This window comes from Doryrhamphus excisus, chromosome 13 (assembly GCF_030265055.1).
Source record: "Doryrhamphus excisus isolate RoL2022-K1 chromosome 13, RoL_Dexc_1.0, whole genome shotgun sequence".
In the NCBI taxonomy this organism is placed as follows: domain Eukaryota; kingdom Metazoa; phylum Chordata; class Actinopteri; order Syngnathiformes; family Syngnathidae; genus Doryrhamphus; species Doryrhamphus excisus.
The window spans coordinates 3,885,621-3,912,358 of NC_080478.1; the positions used below are offsets into that span (position 1 = coordinate 3,885,621).

The 26,738-nt window shown below is 39.8% G+C and overlaps 1 protein-coding gene across 3 annotated transcripts in view; it reads right to left on the bottom strand.

The window, feature by feature from the left end:
• LOC131140425 (latent-transforming growth factor beta-binding protein 2-like) overlaps window positions 1-26,738 on the bottom strand; it is a 168,952-nt gene that overhangs the window by 18,268 nt on the left and 123,946 nt on the right. The window contains exons 23-33 of one of the 3 annotated variants that reach the window (XM_058090845.1): window positions 24,557-24,682; window positions 22,912-23,037; window positions 22,653-22,778; window positions 22,173-22,301; window positions 18,964-19,089; window positions 18,481-18,600; window positions 18,287-18,412; window positions 16,530-16,652; window positions 14,833-14,961; window positions 2,211-2,339; window positions 419-553 (exon numbers count right to left, since the gene is read on the bottom strand). In XM_058090845.1, coding sequence (XP_057946828.1) covers window positions 419-553; window positions 2,211-2,339; window positions 14,833-14,961; window positions 16,530-16,652; window positions 18,287-18,412; window positions 18,481-18,600; window positions 18,964-19,089; window positions 22,173-22,301; window positions 22,653-22,778; window positions 22,912-23,037; window positions 24,557-24,682 — 1,395 coding nt within the window. The remainder of the gene's footprint in view (window positions 1-418; window positions 554-2,210; window positions 2,340-14,832; window positions 14,962-16,529; window positions 16,653-18,286; window positions 18,413-18,480; window positions 18,601-18,963; window positions 19,090-22,172; window positions 22,302-22,652; window positions 22,779-22,911; window positions 23,038-24,556; window positions 24,683-26,738) is intronic. The other 2 variants (XM_058090846.1, XM_058090847.1) reach the window with 2 other exon arrangements.

A 26,738-nucleotide genomic window follows, 5' to 3' on the forward strand; every position in this document is an offset into this window, starting at 1 on the left:
TGTGCTCCTTTTTCCAGGAGCATTTTGTAAACAACAGACCACATCAAATAACGAAATTGATAAAGCAGCTACCTCAACCATCGAAAAGTTGGCCCAAGCCACGATGCCAGGTTGTACGTTGAGTTTAAATGAAATACTTTAGAAAAAACAGGCGGGCCATATTGAAACACTTGGCGGGCCGCATGTGGCCCCCGGGCCGTAGTTTGCCCACCCCTGGATTAGACTCATCCAAATATTTTATATACCTCGAAAAAACAAATGTAAGCAAAACCAGGTCGAAAAAGATACACTTAAGTCGCGTTCCACCTAGTCGCCCGTGTTGTTTGGATAATGACACACGGCTCATTAAATAAGCGAAAAACTCCACGTTAGAATTAAGTCCTGTGAGGCACTGTGGGCGCAGACGGCGTTCCCTTACCCAGGGAGCGGCACCGGCTGGTGATGGGATCAAATTCCTCATTGTCGCTGGGGCAGATGCACAGGAAGCTGCCGTCGAAGTTCTCACACAGGGCCTCCCCGCACAGCGCCAGGCTCATCTCGCACTCATTCACGTCTGAGAGGAAGAGGTCGATAGGTCAGTAAAGGACGAGGTACACAATGCCATGTGCGCCGCAAAGTACCGTTTTTTCGTGGAAATAAAATAATTAGAACGTGCTTGTCACTGCCGTACTTCCATTTTGTTTTTGGACGGTAGCAGGTCTAGCAAACAAAAAGATATATTTTTTTGTTTGCTGATTTAATTTAGTGCTTCATTTATATATAAGAAAAATATAAGACAAAATTTTTTTTTATCATGTTTTCAAAGACTGGCATGTGTGTGCGAGTGACAGGAAGAAAAGCTCTGACTCCATTTAGCGCCACCTATTTGTTTGCATGTATACATTTTTAGACCTCAAATATAAGACGACTTTTGTTTTTCAGACTTTTTCAACAAAAACAAAAACAAAAACAAAAACAAAAACAAAAACAAAAACAAAAACAAAAACAAAAACAAAAACAAAAACAAAAACAAAAACAAAAACAAAAACAAAAACAAAAACAAAAACAAAAACAAAAACAAAAACAAAAACAAAAACCTCAAATATAAGACGACTTGTGTTTTTCAAACTTTTTCTAAAAAAAAAAACAAAAACAAAAAACTAGTTTGTGGTCGACAGAAGAATTTCAGCTAGGGGACGTTGAGCTAAACAAAAAAAAAATCATGTTTTCAAAGACCGGCATGTGTGTGCGAGTGACAGGAAGAAAAGCTCTGACTCAAACTTTTTCTAAAAAAAAAACAAAAACAAAAAACTAGTTTGTGGTCTACAGAAAAATTTCAGCTAGGGGAGCTAAACAAAAAATATTTTAAAAAACCACTCAACCACCTTGCAGCCCTTTTTCAAGACCCGTTTTGGAAAAATATAAGACAAAAAAAAAAATTATGTTTTCAAAGACTGGCATGTGTGTGCGAGTGACAGGAAGAAAAGCTCTGATTCTGTTTGGCGCCCCCTATTTGTTTGCATGTATAAATCTTTAGACCTCAAATATAAGACGACTTGTGTTTTTTAGACTTTTTCTAAAAAAAACAAAAACAAAAAGAACTGCCCCAGAAAAATATATTTTTTTTATATTTGTTGAGCTACACAAAAATATTTTAAAAAACATTCCAGACCAAGTAGGATTCAATATTAATATTAATAAATTAAATATTTCCATAGTTACAGCATAGAAAACCTGTTTATGATATTCTCAATATGTTTTTTTTACCATTATTAGAGCTCGGTAGACATAAAATAACACCCCTATAGTCGACTTTACGCTCAAATTTCACACTACATGGTTATGGGATCACTGAAAGGACATAAAAAATGGTCGCCGCTTTAAGAATAGCATTTGAAAAAGTTACTACTAGAGGTAGCAGTACTTTTTAAGTTACTACATGAAATCAATATGCACAGGAAGGAAGTTACGGTAATACATAAAATCACTAAAGTACGGCAAATACTGTAAGTATTGCATGTTATTATGAATGTATATAGCAGGTATATAAAACTTGAATTTTTTTAGCTGTTTGTGTATCTTTATAATGCACAGAAAGAGAAATATGTGTTTCATATAAGGATTATGGATGATGGGCAACATTTTTTGACTCTCCAATGGGAAAAATTGTGTGGAAATTGGAATAAAATGACTTCAAGTCAAATGACTTCAAGTGCAACGCATTTACATACCGACACATTTGCTGGGGTCTCCGGGTGGGTTTGTGTAGCCTTGATCGCACTGGCAGCGGTAGGAGCCGTCGGTGTTCTCGCAAAAGCCATGGCTCCCGCAGATGGTTTCGTTGAGGCACTCGTCTACATCTAAAGAATTGAACACAAAGTGATTGTTTACACTGGCCACAGCAGAAACCACATTCAATTCTAATTAGACTTACAATAACAAGTGAAAGGATAAATTAGTTAGAAATTAGCATTCATTCATTTTCTAACACTTATCCTCATGAGTGTCGCGGGAATGCTGGAGCCTATCCCAGCTGTCTTTGAGCAAGAGGCGGGGTACACCCTGGACTGGTGGCCAGCCAATCACAGGGCACATAGAGACAAACAACCATTCACACTCACATTCACACCTATGGACAATTTGGAGTCGCTAATTAACCTAGCATGTTTTTGGAATGTGGGAGGAAACCGGAGTACCCGGAGAAAACCCACGCATGCACGGGGAGAACATGCAAACTCCACACAGAAATGGCCAACGGTGGAATTGAACTCGGGTCTCCTAGCTGTGAGGCCTGCGTGCTAACCACTTGTGTACCGTGCAGCCTAGAAATTAGCATTCATTCATTCATTTTCTACCGATTATCTTCACAGGGGGTGCTGGAGTCTATCCCAGCTGTCTTCGGGCGAGAGGCGGGGTACACCCTGGACTGGTGGCCAGCCAATCACAGGGCACATATAGACAAACAACCATTCACACTCACATTCATACCTATGGACAATTTGGAGTCGCTAATTAACCTAGCATGTTTTTTTTGGAATGTGGGAGGAAACCGGAGTACCCGGAGAAAACCCACGCAAACTCCACACAGAGATGGATGAGGGTGGAATTGAACTCGGGTCTCCTAGCTGCGAGGTCTGCACGCTAACCACTCGACCACCGTGCAGCCCTTTTTCAAGACCTGTTTTGGAAAAATATAAGACAAAAAAAAATCATGTTTTCAAAGACTGGCATGTGTGTGTGAGTGACAGGAAGAAAAGCTCTGACTCCATTTGGCGCCACCTAGTATTTGTTTGCATGTATAAATCTTTAGACCTCAAATATAAGACGACTTGTGTTTTTCAGACAATTTCTAAACAAAAAAAAAACAAAACAAAAACAAAAACAAAAACAACCGCCTAAAAAATAGTTTGTGGTCTACAGAACAATTTCAGCTCTCTCCATCTGGTACTTTTACAATCAGTAACTGTTACATTTGTTCACTTCCTGCTTTCCTAGTATAATTTAAGTTGTTTTTTTTGTCATTTACCGAAGTACGAGGTGAAAAAAAACCCTAAAATGAAATAGTTTGTGGTCTACAGAACAATTTCAGCTCTCTCCATCTGGTACTTTTACAATCAGTAACTGTTACATTTGTTCACTTCCTGCTTTCCTAGTATAATTTAAGTTTTTTTTTGTCATATACCGAAGTACGAGGTGAAAAAACCCCCTAAAAAAACTAGTTTGTGGTCTACAGAACAATTTCAGCTCCCTCCATCTGGTACTTTTACAATCAGTAACTGTTACATTTGTTCACTTCCTGCTTTCCTAATATAATTAAAGTTTTTTTTTGTCATGTACCGAAATACGAGGTGAAAAAAAACCCTAAAAAAAAATAGTTTGTGGTCTACAGAACAATTTCAGCTCCCTCCATCTGGTACTTTTACAATCAGTAACTATTACATTTGTTCACTTCCTGCTTTCCTAGTATAATTTAAGTTTTTTTTTTGTCATGTACTGAAGTACGAGGTGAAAAAAACCCCTAAAATAAAATAGTTTGTGGTCTACAGAACAATTTCAGCTCCCTCCATCTGGTACTTTTACAATCAGTAACTGTTACATTTGTTCACTTCCTGCTTTCCTAGTATAATTAAAGTTTTTTTTGTCATGTACCGAAATACGAGGTGAAAAAAACCCCTAAAATAAAATAGTTTGTGGTCTACAGAACAATTTTAGCTCCCTCCATCTAGTACTTTTACAATCAGTAACTGTTACATTTGTTCACTTCCTGCTTTCCTAGTATAATTTAAGTTTTTTTTTGTCATGTACCGAAGTACAAGGTGAAAAAAAACCCTAAAAAAATAGTTTGTTGTCTACAGAACAATTTTAGCTCCCTCCATCTAGTACTTTTACAATCAGTAACTGTTACATTTGTTCACTTCCTGCTTTCCTAGTATAATTAAAGTTTTTTTTTTGTCATGTACCGAAGTACGAGGTGAAAAGAAACCCACAAAAAAAAATAGTTTGTGGTCTACAGAACAATTTCAGCTCTCTCCATCTAGTACTTTTACAATCAGTAACTGTTACATTTGTTCACTTCCTGCTTTCCTAGTATAATTAAAGTTTTTTTTTGTCATGTACCGAAGTACGAGGTGAAAAAAAACTAAAAAAAATATTGTTTTGTGGTCTACAGAAAAATTTCAGCTAGGGGACGTTGAGCTAACCACTCGTCCACCGTGCAGCTTACAAATTAGCACGCTAAATATTATTTTTTCTACTATATTTCTGCAGTAGCAAAAAAAATACAACACAATTCCTCTTCTTCGAGAAGTAGACGGCCAAGTTGGAATTTCAGTAAACAATAACAAAGCTCTTCAAAGTATTTTAGTACTGTGTTAGATGCGTGTTTTCAATATATTGTTCACTGTACACAAGGACGATTCTAAGCTAAAAGTGGGCAGCCATCTTTGGAAAAGGCAACCATGAGAAGTTGACGGCGGCCTGAAATTGTATCTTTTCGCTTGAATCAATTTACACCGTAACATAACATCTCACACGGTGACTCTCAAAGTGACAGACGCTTGGTGGGTTTTGTTTTGGCAATGAAAAAAGTCCCGCGCTAGCATAAGCCAAACCGCAGTGTTTCTAACATGTCAAAGATGGTGGACATATAGTATGTATTATACAGTTCACTGACAGGGTTTTCAAACACCGGTGTTTGTAAGTTAATTCCAGGAAACTATGGAAAATGATATGTTTTAAGTCAATCCAGAAGGGTTGTCAGCAAGGAGTGGAGATTTGTTAAACCTGGACCACCAGAATGTTCCCTCTTTAGTGTACGGATAATTGTACTTGTACTTTTACAGTGTCTCACAAAAGTGTCCCCAAAGGACAATACTATAGAAATTGAACCTGAATATAAAGTCAACTAGCAGCCTTTTACAATCAGTAACTGTTACATTTGTTCACTTCCTGCTTTCTAATATAATTTAAGTTTTTTTTTATTTTATTGTTTTAGTTAAAAAAAAATTTTTCATTTAAAAATTTTTTTTTAATGGTTTTATTTCATTTGAACATGCATCAGATTACAATTGAATGCATCCCATAATCAGTTCCCAGTTCCACATGTCCAAAAGGAGTAGGAAGAAGCAAAGCTTATTAAATCCTACCCCTCCATCTGGTACTTTTACAATCAGTAACGGTTACATTTGTTCACTTCCTGACTTTCTAATATAATTTATATATTTTTTAATTTTATTTTTTTCATTAAAAAATTGTGTTTTTAATTTTTTTAATTTTTGTAATTTTTTAAAATGGTTTAATTTCATTTGAACATGCATCAGATTACAATTGAATGCATCCCATAATCAGTTCCCAGTTCCACATGTCCAAAAGGAGTAGGAAGAAGCAAAGCTTATTAAATCCTACCCCTCCATCTGGTACTTTTACAATCAGTAACTGTTACATTTGTTCACTTCCTGCTTTCCTAATATAATTGAAGTTATTTTTGTCCTTTAATTAAATAGAATTAAATAAAATTAAACAAAATCAAATAAAATTAAATAAAATTTAATAAAATTTAATAAAATTAAAGGGAAAAATAACTTCAATTATTTTATTTAATTTTATTTAAAATGTAAAATTAAATAAAATTAAATAAAATAATTGAAGTTATTTTTTCCCTTTAATTTAATTTTATTTAATTTTACATGTCCAAAAGAAGTAGGAAGAAGCAAAGCTTATTAAATCCTACCCCTCCATCTGGTACTTTTACAATCACTAACTGTTACATTTGTTCACTTCCTGCTTTCCTAGTATAATTCAAGTTTTTTTTTTTTTTGACACGTACCGAAGTACGAGGTGAAAAAAAAAAACTAGTTTGTGGTCTACAGAAAAATTTCAGCGAGGGGACATTGAGCTAACCACTTGACCACCGTGCAGCCTAAAAATTAGCACGCTAAATATTATTTTTTTTCTACTATATTTCTGCAGTAGCAAATAAATACAACACAATTCCTCTTCTTCATGAAGTAGACGGCCAATAGCAAAGCTTTTCAAAGTATTTTAGTACTGTGTTAGATGTGGACCAACTTGTGATTCCCTCAAGAGGAAAAGCCAAATCTCGGAATGATGTCAGTTAACTTGCATAAGAAAATACCTTCCTACTTACAAGGGATCCAATAATAGCTTAATAATGGAGGAGCATTTTGTTGTTTTGGTGTAGGCTAATAGGCGTAGCTTCAAAATAAATACTAGGGGGTTGTTTTTATTATTTATGGTGTTGATTACAAATTCACTGTTTCTCATGAACGTCACATGAGATTATTTTTAGCATTTACGCCACACTGTTTTTTTTTACTTTCAGCCTACTTTGTGTTGACGTTCTTCTTTGGTAACCACCCCCCCCCTGCGAGCACCGCTGTCTAAAAGTTTCCATGACTAATCGTAAACTAGGCTTAGAAAACAGGAAGGCCTTTTTACAAAGAAAAATGCTGCCTATAAAAGCACAACAGCGCCTGAACTCGCCTCGTGCTTGTATCAATCACAATAAACACATTAAAAGTCCTTGCGTGCCTCACTCTGTAGACATGTGATGCGCGTATCACGAGTTGGATTCGAACCCCGTGGACTCATAAGGCTGTCTCCGTTGAATAAAATGAAGATAATGAAGGAAAAAAAAAAGAACTTCCTGTTTCCAACCACTTTCGCAGGCTAAATGGGACGGAATCATTGGGATTTTGCCATCATATAGATTAGGAATGGGCGGCACGGTGGTCGAGTGGTTAGCGTGCAGACCTCAACTACTCAACTTGGCCGTCGACTTCTTGAAGAAGAGGAATTGTGTTGTATTTATTTGCTACTGCAGAAATATAGTAGAAAAAATAATATTTAGCATGCTAATTTCTAGGTTGCACGGTGGACGAGTGGTTAGCTCAACGTCCCGTAGCTGAAATTGTTCTGCAGACCACAAACTAGTTTTTTTGGAAAGTTTTTTTTATAGAAAAAGTCTGAAAAACACAAGTCGTCTTATATTTGAGGTCTAAAGATTTATACAAAAAATAGGTGGAGCCTAATGGAGTCAGAGCTTTTCTTCCTGTCACTCACACACACATGCCAGTCTTCGAAAACATGATTTTTTTTTTGGCTTATATTTTTCCAAAACAGGTCTTAAAAAAGGGCTGCACGGTGGTCGAGTGGTTAGCGTGCAGACCTTAACTTCTCAACTTCCAACTCGGCCGTCTACTTCATGAAGAAGAGGAATTGTGTTGTATTTATTTGCTACTGCAGAAATATAGTAGAAAAAAATAATATTTAGCATGCTAATTTCTAGGCTGCACGGTGGTCGAGTGGTTAGCTCAACGTCCCCTAGCTGAAATTGTTCTGTAGACCACAAACTATTTTTTTGGGAAGTTGTTTTTGTTTTTTTTTTAAGAAAAAGTCTGAAATACACAAGTCGTCTTATATTTGAGGTCTAAAGATTTTTACATGCAAACGAATGGAGTCAGAGCTTTTCTTCCTGTCACTCGCACACACATGCCAGTCTTTTTTTTAACATTATTATTTTTTTGTCTCATATTATTCGAAAACAGGTCTTGAAAAAGGGCTGCACGGTGATCGAGTGGTTAGACCGCAAACCTCACAGCTAGATGACCCGAGTTCAATTCCACCCTCGTCCATCTCTGTGTGGAGTTTGCATGCGTGGGTTTTTTCCGGGTACTCCGGTTTCCTCCCACATTCGAAAAAAAACATGCTAGGTTAATTAGCGACTCCAAATTGTCCATAGGTATGAATGTGAGTGTGAATGGTTGTTTGTCTATATGTGCCCTGTGATTGGCTGGCCACCAGTGTAGGCGGGTATACCCCGCCTCTCGCCCGAAGACAGCTGGGATAGGCTCCAGCACCCCCGCGATAAAAAAGCGGTAGAAAATGAATGAATGAATGAATGAACACAAAACAGGAGGGGGAAAGAGTGTTTTTTTAATGCAATTTAGGCATATGGACCACAAGTGGGCTGTAAGTGTTGTGCACACGTAAAACATGTGACATTGTTTGAAGGTTTAATTTAGCGTCCTACACGTTCGGTAAATGCCCTCGAGCAATACGCCTCGCCTGTAATAAGACTTGCAAAGCGGCGGAAATTGTATGTGGTCAAAACCATGCCAACCTTTCGCCATAGTTAGCATACAGAAAAGTAAATACTTGTGTGTATTTTTTTTCCCATACATGTACTAAGGTACCGATTACTATGATCGGTTGTGGTTATGCCCAAATTACGAGACGTAGCGGCCGTAAAAGCGCACAAATACAATTGCCTTAATATGTCATCATTGCCATTCTTGCTCATGTGTGTGTGAAATAGCGTCGACACATGGGTTCGATCACGCTCGGGGGTTGCCCAAAGTGTGGATTTTCGACACTCGAGTGTTCCCATGTGCTCCAGATTAACACACGACATGGCTAAGATAGTGGAGGTCTTTTTTTTGCTCTCTTTTTAAACCCCTCAACCTCATCACCTCCGTAGGAAGCTGAACTCCTCACCTTCTTACCCCCCCCCCCCCCCCCCCACACACACAATTTTGCCTCATTTCTTCCCTGCAGGCAATTTACACTTGTGCATGAGTTTGAAACCGACTCAACTGATTACTACATGGAAAGATTTAAGAAAGGAAAGCTGGTTCGCGTCGTTTTTCCGCCCAAAAAAATATTACCGCTGTGATTAGCCTGACCTTCTTTCTAAATGTAGACACATCAGTAATGGATGCTACTATTGTACTAAGTACAATATTGTCAGAACATCTGGAGCAAAAAAAAAAACATTGCTCATAAAAATAACCGATGCCCTCATGCGCTGATTCCTCTCTGGGATGAGCTTTTGTTCCATGTTTCAGGAATTCCAACATGAACTGTGACATTCTTATGCAAAGAATCATCCCCTCCCATATGGAAACCGGGCCCAATTCCAATATGATACTGAGGGCATCCTTAAGTCACCTACAGTATCCTAAAACCTTCATTCATTCATTCATTGCTTATACTCACTAAGGTCGCTGGAGCCTATCCCAGCTGTCTTCAGGCGAGATGGCTGGTGGCCAGCCAATCACAGGGCACATATAGACAAACAACCATTCACACTCACATTCATACCTATGGACAATTTGGAGTCGCTAATTAACCTAGCATGTTTTTTTGCACGGGCAGAGAAAATGCAAACTCCGCACAGAGAATCGAACCCAGGTCTTCCCGATCTCCTCATCAAAGGACCCACCTAAACATTTCAGAATCGTTATTTTCATTTTGACACGGAAGATAAGCTCTCAGTGCTGTTTAATGGCCTTATTTCATGTCTTTATGCCGCACACCATGCACACTCACACAATCGACGAAGATCATTTTAATGGTTTCAATACCCATTCATCTATGCATCTATTTTCTATGCTGCCCACCATCACTTGGGTCACGGATATGCTGGAGCCTATCCCAGCCGTCTTTGGTCGCCAGCCAATTGCATTCATTCATTTTCTTCCGCTTATCCTCACAAGGGTCGCGGGGGTGCTGGAGCCTATCCCAGTTGTCTTCGGGCGAGAGGCGGGGTACACCCTGGACTGGTGGCCAGCCAATCACAGGGCACATATAGACAAACAACCATTCACACTCACATTCATACCTATGGACAATTTGGAGTCGCTAATTAGCCTAGCATGTTTTTTTTTTGGAATGTGGGAGGAAACCGGAGTACCCGGAAAAAAACCCACGCATGCACGGGGAGAACATGCAAACTCCACACAGAGATGGCCGAGCGTGGAATTGAACTCTAGTCTCCTAGCTGTGAGGTCTACATGCCAACCACTCGACCGCCGTGCCGCCCTCTGTTTTGTGTTATGATGGCTAAATCTAAAAGGGAGTTGGCAGAGCTAAAGATAAGTACTGTGGCTTTAAAAAACAAAACAACGCCCTCTTAAGAAACTACACATGAGAGTTAAAAGGATTGATCATGTTTACAAGCAGACCAAAATAGCTTGAGAATTTTAGGCGGAATGACGAGAGCATTGTGTGTATTACACGTTTGTGTGGACGTTTTTTTTGGCTTAAAACTGCACCAAATGTACTCTCTTCTATTACGGAGTTGCATCATCACCTCGCAAAAAAAAACAACGTATAAATACATATTTGAGAGCAAATGAATTAAAGAGGGCCGAGGAGACCAGAGTTCAGTTCCACCCTTTGTCATCTCTGTGTGGAGTTTCTCCGGGTACTCCGGTTTCATGCTAGGTTAATTAGCGACTCCAAATTGTCCATAGGTATGAATGTGAGTGTGAATGGTTGTTTGTCTATATGTGCCCTGTGATTGGCTGGCCACCAGTCCAGGGTGTACCCCGCCTCTCTCCCGAAGACAGCTGGGATAGGCTCCAGCACCCCTTGTGAGGATAAGCGGTAAAAAATGAATGAATTAATGAAAATGATGCACGGTGGATGAGTGCTTTGAGAGCAGGCCTCACAGATTATCATTATCACAAGATAATGAAGGGAAAAAAAAGAACTTCCTGTTTCCAACCACTTTCGCAGGCTAAATGAGACGGAATCATTGGGATTTTGCCATCATATAGATTAGGAATGGGCGGCACGGTGGTCAAGTGGTTAGCGTGCAGACCTCAACTACTCAACTTGGCCGTGGACTTCTTGAAGAAGAGGAATTGTGTTGTATTTATTTGCTACTGCAGAAATATAGTAGAAAAAATAATATTTAGCATGCTAATTTCTAGGCTGCACGGTGGACGAGTGGTTAGCTCAACGTCCCCTAGCTGAAATTGTTCTGTAGACCACAAACTAGTTTTTTTGGGAAGTTGTTTTTTTTTTATAGAAAAAGTCTGAAAAACACAAGTCGTCTTATATTTGAGGTCTAAAGATTTATACATGCAAACAAATGGAGTCAGAGCTTTTCTTCCTGTCACTCGCACACACATGCCAGTCTTCGAAAACATGATTTTTTTTTTGGCTTATATTTTTCCAAAACAGGTCTTGAAAAAGGGCTGCACGGTGATCAAGTGGTTAGAGCGCAAACCTCACAGCTAGGGGACCCAAGTTCAATTCCACCCTCGGCTATCTCTGTGTGGAGTTTGCATGTTCTCCCCGTGCATGCGTGGGTTTTCTCCGGGTACTCCGGTTTCCTCCCACATTCCAAAAAAAAAAACATGCTAGGTTAATTAGCGACTCCAAATTGTCCATAGGTATGAATGTGAGTGTGAATGGTTGTTTGTCTATATGTGCCCTGTGATTGGCTGGCAACCAGTCCAGGGTGTATCCCGCCGAAGACAGCTGTGATAGGCTCCAGCATCCCTGCGAGACTCGGGAGGTTAAGCGGTAGACAATGAATGAATGAGTGGTTAGCACACAGGACTCACAGCTAGGAGACCCGAGTTCAATTCCACCCTCAGTCATCTCTGTGTGGAGTTTGCGTGGGTTTTCTCCGGGTACTCCGGTTTCCCCCCACATTCCAAAAAAAACATGCTAGGTTAATTAGCGACTCCAAATTGTCCATAGGTATGAATGTGAGTGTGAATGGTTGTTTGTCTATATGTGCCCTGTGATTGGCTGGCCAGCAGTGTAGGCGGGTGTACCCCGCCTCTCGTCCAGAAGACAGCTGGGATAGGCTCCAGCACCCTCTGCGACCCTCGTGAGGATAAGCGGTAGAAAAAGAATGAATGAATGAATGAGTGGTTAGCACGCAGGACTCACAGCTAGGAGACCCGAGTTCAATTCCACCATCGGTCATCTCTGTGTGGAGTTTATGTGGGTTTTCTTCGGGTACTCCGGTTTCCCCCCACATTCCAAAAAAAACATGCTAGGTTAATTAGCGACTCCAAATTGTCCATAGGTATGAATGTGAGTGTGAATGGTTGTTTGTCTATATGTGCCCTGTGATTGGCTGGCCAGCAGTGTAGGCGGGTGTACCCCGCCTCTCGTCCAGAAGACAGCTGGGATAGGCTCCAGCATCCTCTGCGACCCTCGTGAGGATAAGCAGTAGAAAATGAATGAATGCTATCTTTCGATATGCTACCACTGTTTGGTGCATTTGTGACATCTGAAGTATATCAACCCCAGAATTTGGGCTAGTTATTGTTGTTAACGTTAGCGCATGCTATTACAAATGATGCATGTAACAACAGTGAATCCAAACTACCAGCCATTAACATTGACAGCTTCCATCTGTGTGCAGACAGCATCATTCCATTCGGATGCTCTCAGCCTGTTTTCCCCTTTTTGTCTGTGGTTGTCTGATGACTCTTTGGATCCTGTCTCAAGAAGAGATAAACGCTTGGCTCTTTCATCTCCCAAAAAACTCATAAGCTGGTTTGTTGTTCTAAGATGAGAGCAACAAAGACGGATCCTCCGCTTGAGAATAAAACAAGCCATTGAAATCCGACGGTTGCGCAAGAAAGCCAAATATCGCCAACCCGAGTTGTCTTTGCCAGTAAACACACACGAGAGTCAGTGGACTCTGGATGTCACGGAGACGTGTCTATTGTAGTTGGACAGCTTGGGGCTCCAGATGGAGCAAACCCACAAAAAAATCTCGCTAAACTGGGTGAATTGGAACCAAGACCAGCGGAGATATGCAAGCCATCTAAGCTGACAATCCTGTCCCCGAATCAAAAGAAATGATCAGCTCTCACACCATGTCTTCGCCAGACACACTCCAGATTGTTGCGGGCTACCACGTCCCTGATGCGCCTCAGTTTCACCTGGACTGGTGGCCAGCCAATCACAGGGCACATATAGACAAACAACCATTCACACTCACATTCATACCTATGGACAATTTGGAGTCGCTAATTAACCTAGCATGTTTTTTTTGGAATGTGGGAGGAAACCGGAGTACCCGGAAAAAACCCACACATGCACGGGGAGAACATGGAAACTCCACACAGAGATAGCCGAGGGTGGATTTGAACTCGGGTCTCCTAGCTTTAAGGCTTGCGAGCTAACCACTTTTTCCGCCGTGCAGCCCATATTTGCATATTAACAATAATTAATGGTTCCATTTATCACAGTGAGTCTTCCAGGTCCTGATGCAGCAAAACAGTCCCAGACCATCACACTACCACCACCATATTTTACTGTTGGAATAATGTTCATTCATTTTCTAGCGCTTATCCTCACGACGGTCGTCACCGGCTGTCTTCAGGTGAGAGGCGGGGTACACCCTGGATTGGTTGCTACCCAATCACAGGGCACATATAGACAAACAACCATTCACACTCACATTCATACCTATGGACAATTTGGAGTCGCTAATTAACCTAGCATGTTTTTGGAATGTGGGAGGAAACCGGAGTACCAGGAGAAAGCCCATGCAAAACTCCACACAGAGATGGCCGAGGGTGGAATTGAACTCGGGTCTCCTAGCTGTGAGGTCTGCGCACTAACCACTCGACCACTGTGCAGTCTAAAACAAATATATTTTTTTGTTTTTTTTCTGTAAAATGTGAGATAATACACCATTAGAAAGCCATCTTTATCATTCACTGATAATTTTATAAAATAAAATAAAATAAAATAAAATAAAATAAAATAAAATAAAATAAAATAAAATAAAATAAAATAAAATAAAATAAAATTAAATTAAATAAAATTAAATTAAATTACATTTTTATTTTGTAATTTAATTTTTTTTTCAAGTTTTTCCATCAATTAACCTAGCATGTTTTTGCAATGTGTGAGGAAACCGGAGTACCCGTAGAACATGCAAACTCCACACAGAGATAGCCGAGGGTGGAATTGAATGGAATGTTTCAATATCATTCTGAATGTTCTGAACTCCTGTTTCCAGTCCAGTCCAGTCCTGTTTGTTTGAATTGAAAGGAATAATGCTACCCGGACAGATTTGTGTTGTTGTGTTGTTTCCTGTGCTATTATTTTTCTGACAAATACCACCACCACATGGTGGCGCTGTCATTAAACACCAAAAAATTTCTCACATACATCAACACCTAATGTAAACTTCGGATGTTTCGCCGAATCGCCATGAAATTTGGTACACGGAATTGGACCGACCGATGTGTAATTTACAGTCAATACACAATCAACGAGATATACATTACTTTCTTTGATATGTGGCTGCTAACACACTACGACGTGTCCACCGCCACAGTTGAGGTACCGTACCGCTATGGAGAACGCTGCCACAAAGTGGTTTAGTATTCCAGACCAAGTTTAGGCTGGAACCAACGGTAAAATTCCAAAGGTGGAACTCTCAGGACTCATGTAGGGACTCTTTGGCTTTGGTGAAAAATGCTTAGAATTGGCCTGTCTTTCCTCAAATACAGTAAATTGTGCCCCCCCCTTATTCCTTTAACTACATGTGGTTTGACCACTAACCGCAGTCTGTGGCGTCTTCTCCCTCAAGGCCGGGCTGGCAGCCCATAAAGCAGCGGTAGGAGCCGATAGTGTTCTCGCAGCGCCAGGTACCACACACCGAGCTTCCGAACTCTTTGCACTCATTCAGGTCTGCAGAGAGAGAGGAAAGTGGTTGGTTAGAAAAGGGCATAAAAAGGGGGCACGAATGCAACCACATGTGACCCCTTCTCCCCCATCCCCCCGCTTTGCTTCCAGTGTGGTGGCTGTGCAGCTGGAGTCGGTCGTCCAGGCAGGAAGCCTGTGGTGTAGCTGTCCTCCATGAACGCAGCAGGCAAGAGGAATGGCCAAAAACAATATTATCACAGCAATCAAAGAACTCGTGAAGGAGCTAAAGGGAGACGTTCCAGAGGGAGAAATGGCTCCTGCTCACAATGGGGTCATTCACGCTTCTCCTTAGGGGAAAGACACTTCCATGTCATCAAGGAATCCTTATGGAAGAAAGCTGGAAGAGTGGCTTCAGAAATTTGTCCTGGTCAACTTTGGTATTGGAAGTTATTATAAATGTAGCATAAGCTCAAATATATAAAGTATTTTTATACTAGTATTTTATACTATTATACTAGTATTTTTAATATTGAAAATGGAACCATTGATTGATTCATGGTTGCACGGAGGTCGAGTGGTTAGCGCGCAGGCCTCACAGCTAAGAGACCCAAGCTCAATTCCACCCACAACCATCTCTGTGTGGAGTTTCATGTGGGTTTTCTCCGGGTACTCCAGTTTCCTATTTTTTTAATATATATTTTTAATTGTTTTATTTGTTTTATGGTTTTATTTCATTTGAAGATGCATCAGATTCCAATTGAATGCATCACATAATCAGTTCCCAGTTCCACATGTCCAAAAGGAGTAGGAAGAAGCAAAGCTTATTAAATCCTACCCCTCCATCTGGTACTTTTACAATCAGTAACTGTTACATTTGTTCACTTCCTGCTTTCCTAATATAATTTGAGTTTTTTTTTTATTTAATTTTTTAAAAATGTTTTTTAATTGTTTTATTTGTTTTAATTTTTTATTTTCATTTTATTTTATTTTTTAAAATAAAATTCTCTTTTTTTATTTTTTCAATTTTTTTTCATTTTTTTATGGTTTTATTTCATTTGAACATGCATCAGATTCCAATTGAATGCATCACATAATCAGTTCACAGTTCCACATGTCCAAAAGGAGTAGGAAGAAGCAAAGGTTATTAAATCCTACCCCTCCATCTGGTACTTTTACAATCAGTAACTGTTACATTTGTTCACTTCCTGCTTTCCTAATATAATTTGAGTTTTTTTTTATTTTTTTTTTAATTAAAAATGTTTTTTAATTGTTTTATTTGTTTTAATTTTTAATTTTTATTTTATTTTATTTTTTATGTAATTTTTTTATTAAATTTTTTAAATAAAATTCTCTTTTTTTATTTTTTCAAATTTTTTTTTCATTTTTTTTAATGGTTTTATTTCATTTGAACATGCATCAGATTACAATTGAATGCATCCCATAATCAGTTCACAGTTCCACATGTCCAAAAGGAGTAGGAAGAAGCAAAGCTTATTAAATCCTACCCCTCCATCTGGCACTTTTACAATCAGTAACTGTTACATTTGTTCACTTCCTGCTTTCCATAATACAGTTTAAGTTTTTTTTGTTTGTATTCAATGCAACACTCTTACCTTCACAATCAGCAGTGTCCTCGCTGTACTTGAAGCCGGCTTCACATAAACATATGAAGGAGCCATCGGTGTTGACGCACTGGCCCCGGACGCACACGTTCTCTTTACTGCACTCGTCAACATCTGAGTTAGAGACATGAGGGTGGATGAAGATTTGTAATAATCTGGCACACAATGAGTCCACATGGAGTATTATACAATATATTATCAACAAGTGGCTTGTTTGAACATATGAAAATATCCACCACAACCGCCGACTCGTAAACGGTAATAGATGCTACATGCCGGATTAGCATGTAGCATGTTAGCATGTCTTTATGCCGCACACCATGCACACTCACACAATTGACAAAGATTATTTAAATGACACCTATTCATCTATCCATCTGTTTTCTATGCTGCCCACCGTCACTTGGGTCATGGGTATGCTGGAGCCTACCCCAGCTGTCTTTGGTTGCCGGCCAATTGCAGTCATTCATTCATTCATTCATTTATTTTCTACCGCTTATCCTCATGAGGGTCACAGAGATGCTGGAGCCTATCCCAGCTGTCTTCCGGGCGAGAGGCTGGGTACACCCTGGACTGGTGGCCAGCCAATCACAGGGCACATATAGACAAACAACCATTCACACTCACATTCATACCTATGGACAATTTGGAGTGGCTAATTAACCTAGCATGTTTTTGGAATGTGGGAGGAAACCGGAGTACCCGGAGAAAACCCACGCAAACTCCACACAGAGATGGCCGAGGGTGGAATTGAACTCGGGTCTCCTAGCTGTGAGGTCTGTCAAAATTATTTTGACAGTCAATTTGTTGAAAAGGCGGCATGGCGGTCTAGTGGTTAGCGCGCAGACCTCACAGCTAGGATACCAGGGTTCAATTCCACCGTCGGCCATCTCTGTGTGGAGTTTGCACATTTTCCCCGTGCATGGGTAGGTTTTCTCCGGTTTCCTCCCACATTCCAAAAAAACATGCTAGGTTAATTAGCGACTCCAAATTGTCCATAGGTATGAATGTGAGTGTGAATGGTTGTTTGTCTATATGTGCCCTGTGATTGGCTGGCCACCGGTCCAGGGTGTACCCCGCCTCTCGCCTGGAAGACAGCTGGGATAGGCTCCAGCATCCCTGCGACCCTCATGAGGATAAGCGGTAGAAAATAAATGAATGAATGAATGAATGACTGCAATTGGCTGGCGACCAAAGACAGCTGGGATAGGCTCCAGCATACCCATGACCCAAGTGACGGTGGGCAGCATAGAAAACAGATGGATAGATGAATGGGTGCCATTGAAATGATCTTCGTCAACTGTGTGAGTGTGCATGGTGTGCGGCATAAATACATGAAATAAGGCCATTAAACAGCACTGAGAGCTTATCTTCCGCGTCAAAATGAAAATAACGATTCTGAAATGTTTAGGTGGGTCCTTTGATGAGGAGATCGGGAAGACCTAGGTTCGATTCCAAATTGTCCATAGGTATGAATGTGAGTGTGAATGGTTGTTTGTCTATATGTGCCCTGTGATTGGCTGGCCACCAGTCACCAGGGTGTACCCCGCCTCTCCCCCGAAGACAGCTGTTGAAAAGAGAAGATTGTCGTCCATAACTGATGGCCCCTATTCCCCCCAGGACTATGACCAGTGGCTTGTGGCGGGACTAAACAAATTTGGTCATAAATTGGGCATACTCCAAAGGGTTCTTCAACCGAAGACTATGTTCCAATAATAAGGTCAATACTGTATTATCAATTACTGTACCTCGGCAGGCGGTCCGCCCATTTAGGGTGTCATACCCGTCGGGGCAGACGCACACGTAGGAGCCTTCGCTATTCAGACATTCTCCTTCTCCACATATTCCCGCCACGCTCAAACACTCGTTGATATCTGTGACGAATAAACATAAATGTCGACTTTCTATGCCAGCGATAAGAAGGGAAGTATAATTTTTATACCTCTGCAGGACGTCCCATCGATCAACTCCAGCCCGGCAGGGCAGGTGCAAGTATAGGATCCAATGGTGTTGGTGCACCGCCCCCCCACACAAAGACCCGCGTCATCACATTCATTCGTATCTGCGTCCAAACACAAACACGTCATGACGATTTTGCCAAGTTTTGTCATCTTTATGAAGTCCTTCCATTTCCAATTAGCGCTTTATTATGTACCGTTTGAAAATATTTGGAAAGTCATATTTTTTTAATCCCGGAAAATTTACTGGAAAAAATGATGAATGACGGATGAAAGAAATGGTTTATCGAGCAGATTACAGTTTGGTGTCGGTATGCAGCCTTGTAGTCCAGATCCACTGGTCCACCATGCTGCTTTTAGTTAGATATTAATTTGTCATATTTAGCTTTATTTAGCTTTATTCCTGAAACAAATGATTGCATGGGCCTGTGAGAGAGAGAGAGAGAGAGAGGGAGACGGAAACTCACCTTCACAGGAGAGACCATTGGGTGCCACAGTGAAGCCGGGGTCACAGGTCATGCAGGAGAAGGATCCCTCTGTGTTCGTGCAAACGCCCGTAGGACAAACACCTGGGGTCTGGCACTCGTTCATATCTGGAAGACACAGGAAGAAACTTGGGTAAAGAATCAGATACCTGTGCAAATGCTCTATCTTTGTTGTCTTGTAATATTATTATTTTAAATATATATATATATTATTATTATTAATATTATTATAATTATTATAATACAATATTTTATATTATATATTATTATAATTATTATAATTATTATAATTATTATATTATATTATATTATATTATATTATATTATATTATATTATATTATATTATATTATATTATATTATATTATATTATATTATATTATATTATATTATATTATATTATATTATATTATTATTATTATTAATATTATTATTATTATTATTATTATTATTATTATTATTATTATTGTTGTCTGGTAATATTATTATAATTTTTTAAATATATTTTTATATTATTATTATTATTATTATTATATTATATTATATTATATTATATTATATTATATTATATTATATTATATTATATTATATTATATTATATTATATTATATGGCCACTAATATAATATCATATTATATTATTGTCATTATTGTTATTATTTTTATTTTTATTGTTGTCTGGTAATATTATTATTTTTTTAAATATATTTGCATTATTATATTATAATTATTATAATTATTATAATATATTATATTATATATTATTATAATTATAATATTATTAGTAGTATTATATTTTATTATATTATATTATTATTATTATTATTATTATTAATATTATTATATATATTATTATATATATTATATATTATTATATATAATATAATATATTATATTATATATTATTATTATTATATAATTATTATTATTATATAATTATTATTATTGTTATTAGTAGTAGTAGTAGTAGTAGTATTAGTATTAGTATTATTGTTGTTGTTGTCTGGTAATATTATTATTATTCTAAAATATATATTTATTATTATTATATTATTATTATTAATATTATTATCATTAGTATAATTTAATATATTATATTATATATTATTATAATATTATTGATATTAATATTAATATTAATATTATTATTATTATTATTATTATTATTATTATTATTATTATTATTATTATTATTATTATTATTATTATTATTATTATTATTATTATTATTATTATTATTATTATTATTATTATTATTATTATTATTATTATTATTATTATTATTATTATTATATTAGGTACATATTATAACAATGCCTGAGTGCTTCACATACAGGAAAGTACGTAGTCTTAATTCCTCCACACAGACAGTGCTTTGTTAAAATAGGCGGAAAAGTAAGGAGGCAAAATGATCCCAGACTCCGAAACAGCTATTACAGGTGGCGTATCATTTCTGAATACACAAACTGGGATCACTGGGATCCGTCTTATGTGATCACTAAAAATTCCACGCCTGAGTACAGATTGTATTTTCTGGAAGGGTGGGGGGGAAATAATTCGGGGCCACGGTTAAATGATTGCTTGGTCTTGCCTTTGGGTGAACAGCCTGAGTTCCACATTGTTAGCTTAGCGAGGAAGGATGCGCTGTGGTTGACTTGACTTCAAATTGAAGCTTTAACATTTTCCATGATATTATTTAAATCCCGTCAGAGGCCTCGCTTGGACCCGGGGTTGTTTTGTAAAAACTTTTTCCCAGCGCAAAGACACACGTCGGTGGGGGATCTTCCTCTCGGGCTTGATCCCCACTTCCATAAAAACACACGCAGCGCAGAATACGTGAATAACTGAGGTCATATTTGAATTAAATCATCATCCGGTTTTCTCATTCTCATGAGGTCATTGTAAAACTAACATTCCCGCGTTGGGCAAAGTGGACGTTTTATTTCGTTTGATGCCATAAATCCTGTCATCACATGGTATTGGGTACTGTAATGTTTGTCTCTAATCATCTTATTTTATTGTGGCCTGCATCTGCTTAAATCATTATTTACTCAGCTCATTATTTCTTTAGGGCTGCACGGTGGTTGAGTGGTTAGCACCCAGGGCTCACAGCTAGGAGACCCGAGTTCAATTCCACCCTCTGCCATGTTCTCCTCGGAATTTGCATGTTCTCCCTGTCCGGGTACTCCGGTTTCTTCCCACATTCCAAAAACATGCTAGGTTAATTAGCGACTCCAAATTGTCCATAGGTATGAATGTGAGTGTGAATGGTTGTTTGACTTAATGTGCCCTGTGATTGGCTGGCCACCAGTCCAGGGTGTACCCCGCTGGGATAGGCTCCAGCACCCCCGCAACCTTCATGAGGATGTGGGTGTCTACCAACCTGATGGTTGGTTCGATCCCCAGTCAAGGTTATTCTACAATATTTCAGCATTCTGGCTGCACGGTGGTTGAGTGGTTTGCACCCAGGTCTCACAGCCAGGAGACCCGAGTTCAATTCCACCCTCGGCCATCTCTGTGTGGAGTTTGCATGCGTGGGTTTTCTCCGGGTATTCCGGTTTCCTCCCACATTCCAAAAACATGCTAGGTTAATTAGCGACTCCAAATTGTCCATAGGTATGAATGTGAGTGTGAATGGTTGTTTGTCTATATGTGCCCTGTGATTGGCTGGCCACCAGTCCAGGGTGTACCCCGCCTCTCGCCCGAGGACAGCTGGGACCCTTGTGAGGATAAGCGGTAGAAAATGAATGAATGAATGAATGGTACTCCTCTTGTATATTTTGTAACTACCCTTTGAGTGTTAAGTCGCAGTGTGATGATTTTAGCTTTCTTTCTAAGCCGACACCGTGAATCGATGAATGATTTCCTGTGGGTTGATAAGCTCATTGTGAGTTTTCTTATAACTCATGATTGGCTATTGTCATGTGAGTGTGAATGGTTGTTTGTCTATATGTGCCCTGTGATTGGCTGGCCACCAGTCCAGAGTGTGGAAATGAATGAATGAATTATTTCTTTCATTCTTTCTGTGAATGTTCTGAACTTCTATTTCTATGCCTGTGTTAAATCCTGTCATAGCAGGAATGTATTGAATCAACAGCGCCTTGCTTCTGGCGGACTTCAATAAATCAACGTAATAAATCAAAAATGAATTGGGATTCAATCAATGAATTATTAAGCACGGTGGTTGTTTTACCCTCGCAGCCGTAACCGTCCTCGGTCACTTGCATGCCGGCCCCACAGCTCCTGCAGGTATAAGATCCCAGGGTGTTTGAACACAGCTGGCCGGGGCACACGTCGCTAGCTGCCAAGCATTCATCCACATCTGGAGACAAATATACAAACACATAATAACGCAGACTGCCATCGCTGATGAAATTACCGAAATGAAAAGTCAGTGAAGCAAAAAAAAAAAAAAACGTCAACACTTGAATGTTTCTCCTTGAGTTATCAGCAGCGTGGTTGACATCATGCGCTATTTTTAGACCGGTGCGTCATTGTTTTGTTTTGAGTTAAATAATCGGTGCTAGAGTTAATGACGTTAATCAGCCAGCTGTGATGTGACGTCTGAGAAATGAAACGCGGGCTAACCTGAACCAGAGAAACTCGGGCAAATCCATTGTAAACAAACATGTGCGTGCAAATAAACAAACGTCGGGATAGCCAAAAGTCTCACCATCACACCGCCGTCCATCCGACGAGATTCTGAAACCGGGCTGACAGCTGACACATGTGAAGGAACCCTCTGTGTTTGTACATGTTCCCCGGGGGCATGTCGTGGGCAGCGTACATTCGTCAACGTCTGGCACGAAACATCAGCACAGGATATTAGATCTTCACTGCAGAACAAGGGGAATCTCGGCAGCCAATAAAAAATCATCTAATTGACTGTGAGAGTTTGATAAGACGCAGGAAGCAATGTATGGTTTACTGACCTTCACAGAGTTCTCCGTCATATGACACCCTGTACCCGGTGGGGCAGTTCTCACAGGTGTAGGAACCCTCGGAGTTTAGACATATTCCATTGGCGCACGTTGACAGGGACTGGCACTCGTCAATATCTGGGTGGAACACGAACGCAACATGTTTGAAACGCAAATCAATGCGAAAGGACATGACAATGGAATTCATTCATTCAGGGGTCACAGGGGTGCTGGAGCACCATGGGAAATCATTCATCGACTCACGGTGTCAGGTTAGAAAGAAAGCTAAAATCATCACACTGCGACTTAACACTCAAAGGGTAGTTATGAAATATACAAGAGGAGTACCATTCATTCATTCATTTTCTACCGCTTATCCTGACAAGGGTCGCAAAGGTGCTGGAGCCTATCCCAGCTGTCTTCTTGGGGCGAGAGGCGGGGTACACCCTGGACTGGTGGCCAGCCAATCACAGGGCACATATAGACAAACAACCATTCACACTCACATTCATACCTATGGACAATTTGGAGTCGCTAATTAACCTAGCATGTTTTTGGAATGTGGGAGGAAACCGGGAGTACCACGACGGGACGGGGAGAACATGCAAACTCCACACAGAGATGTCTGAAGGTGGAATCGAACTCGGGTCTCCTAGCTGCGGGGCCTGCCTGCTAACCACTCGTCTGCCGTGCAGCCAAAATATGTAATATTCATTAATTTTCTACCGCTTTTCCTCACAAGGGTCGCGGGCGGTGCTGGAGCCTATCCCAGCTGTCTTCTTGGGGCAAGAGGCGGGGTACACCCTGGACTGGTGGCCAGCCAATCACAGGGCACATATAGACAAACAACCATTCATACTCACATTCATACCTATGGACAATTTGGAGTCGCTAATTAACCTAGCATGTTTTTGGAATGTGGGAGGAAACCGGAGTACCCGGAGAAAACCCACGCATGCACGGCGGAGAACATGCAAACTCCACACAAAGATAGCAGAGGGAGGAATTGAACTCGGCTCTCCTAGCTGTAAGGCTTGTGAGCTAACCACTCGTCCGCTGTGCAGCCCATATTTGCATATTAATAATAATTCATGGTTCCATTTATCACAGTGAGTCTTCCAGGTCCTGATGCAGCAAAACAGTCCCAGACCATCACACTACCACCACCATATTTTACTGATGGAATAATGTTCATTCATTTTCTACCGCTTATCCTCACGAGGGTCGTCACCGGCTGTCTTGGGGCGAGAGGCGGGGTACACCCTGGACTGGTGGCCAGCCAATCACAGGGCACATATAGACAAACAACCATTCACACTCACATTCATACCTATGGACAATTTGGAGTCGCTAATTAACCTAGCATGTTTTTGGAATCTGGGAGGAAACCGTAGAAAACCCACGCATACACGGCGGAGAATATGCAAATTCCACACAGAGATGGCCGAAGGTGGAATTGAACCCTGGTCTCTTAGATGTGAGGTCTCCGCGCTAACCACTCGACCTTTTTTTGGTTTTATTTTGTTGAAATAGAGTTTCCTAACAAAGTCAAAAACCCTTAATACAATAAACAAATGTCATGTGATTGTTTTTACGTATTAAAATATAAAACGGGCTATGAATGAGGAACACCTCGAGGGGTTTGAACATGCCGTACCTTCACACCTCCGTCGATCCTGAGACACCCTGTAGCCGGCCTTGCATCTGGTGCAGGTGTACGACCCCGCCGTGTTGGCGCACACGCCGCCGAGACACCAGTCACCCTGAACGCACTCGTCCACATCTGGAGACACACACGCATCCGGTTTAGCGGGAATAAAACAACAACATCAAAAATGCATTCCGATGTCTGGCAGCCATAACACACCTGTCCGTGTCATAAAGTTCACCATTAAAAAAAAAAAAAAAAAAAAAAAAAGGGGGCGTCGCCGAAGCAGAGCAGCACGCTGAAATGAACAAACATCTACCTACATGAGCATCGGTGTGGAAAATAATCAATATTTTTTTGGTTTTTTTTAAAATTAAATAAAACTAAAAATGTCAAAATAATCTAAATTAATCGATACATTGATACGCATGAGCACGATGCGACTCGCAGCGTTTGTGGATATCTCTTTATTGCTCGCTGCTTCTACCATATCTTACTTATTGTGTGGAAATATGGGCTAATAACTATAAAAGCAATCTTCACTCGCTAAATGTACTGCAAAAAAAAGGTCAGTAAGGATAATTCATAATGGCGCCTACAGAGAACATACTAACTCCTTATTTCTAAAATCACAAATATCACATTACAATACATATTAAATACAATACAATAAATTAAATTAAATTAAATAAAAAAAATAACTTCAACTATATTAGGAAAGCAGGAAGTGAACAAATGTAACAGTTACTGATTGTAAAAGTACCAGATGGAGGGGTAGGATTTAATAAGCTTTGCTTCTTCCTACTCCTTTTGGACATGTGGAACTGTGAACTGATTATGTGATGCATTCAATTGTAATCTGATGCATGTTCAAATGAAATAAAACATGAAAAATTAAAAAAAAAATCATTAAATTAAAAAAAAATTAAATAAAAAAAACAAACGTCTACCTACATGAGCATCGGACTAAGGGTGTGGAAAATAATCAATATTTTTTTGTTTCTTTTTTTTAAATTAAATAAAACTAAAAATGTCAAAATAATCTAAATTAATCGATACATTGATACGCATGAGCACGATGCGACTCGCAGCGTTTGTGGATATCTCTTTATTGCTCGCTGGTTCTACCATATCTTACTTATTGTGTGGAAATATGGGCTAATAACTATAAAAGCAAGCTTCACTCGCTAAATGTACTGCAAAAAAGGCCAGTAAGGATAATTCATAATGGCGCCTACAGAGAACATACTGACTCCTTATTTCTAAAATCACAAATATCCCACATTCCAAAAACATGCTAGGTTAATTAGCGACTCCAAATTGTCCATAGGTATGAATGTGAGTGTGAATGGTTGTTTGTCTATATGTGCCCTGTGATTGGCTGGCCACCAGTCCAGGGTGTACCCCGCCTCTCGCCCCAAGAAGACAGCTGGGATAGGCTCCAGAAACCCCTGTGACCCTCGTGAGGAAAAGCGGTAGAAAATGAATGCTAGGAGTGAGGCTGCACGGTGGTTAGTGTGCAGGCCCCGCAGATAGATTACCCAGGTTCAATTCCACCGTCGGCCATTTCTGTGTGGAGTTTGCATGTTCTCCGCCGTGCATGCATGGGTTTTTTCCGGGTATTCCGGTTTCCTCCCACATTCCAAAAACATGCTAGGTTAATTAGCGACTCCAAATTGTCCATAGGTATGAATGTGAGTGTGAATGGTTGTTTGTCTATATGTGCCCTGTGATTGGCTGGCCACCAGTCCAGGGTGTACCCCGCCTCTCGCCCCAAGAAGACAGCTGGGATAGGCTCCAGAAACCCCTGTGACCCTCGTGAGGAAAAGCGGTAGAAAATGAATGCTAGGAGTGAGGCTGCACGGTGGTTAGTGTGCAGGCCCCGCAGATAGATTACCCAGGTTCAATTCCACCGTCTGCCATTTCTGTGTGGAGTTTGCATGTTCTCCGCCGTGCATGCATGGGTTTTTTCCGGGTATTCCGGTTTCCTCCCACATTCCAAAAACATGCTAGGTTAATTAGCGACTCCAAATTGTCCATAGGTATGAATGTGAGTGTGAATGGTTGTTTGTCTATATGTGCCCTGTGATTGGCTGGCCACCAGTCCAGGGTGTAGATAGCTTTCAAAAAAAAAACAAAAAAAAACAGGCTTCACTACGTATCTTAAAACAAACCTAGAGCATACTGTATT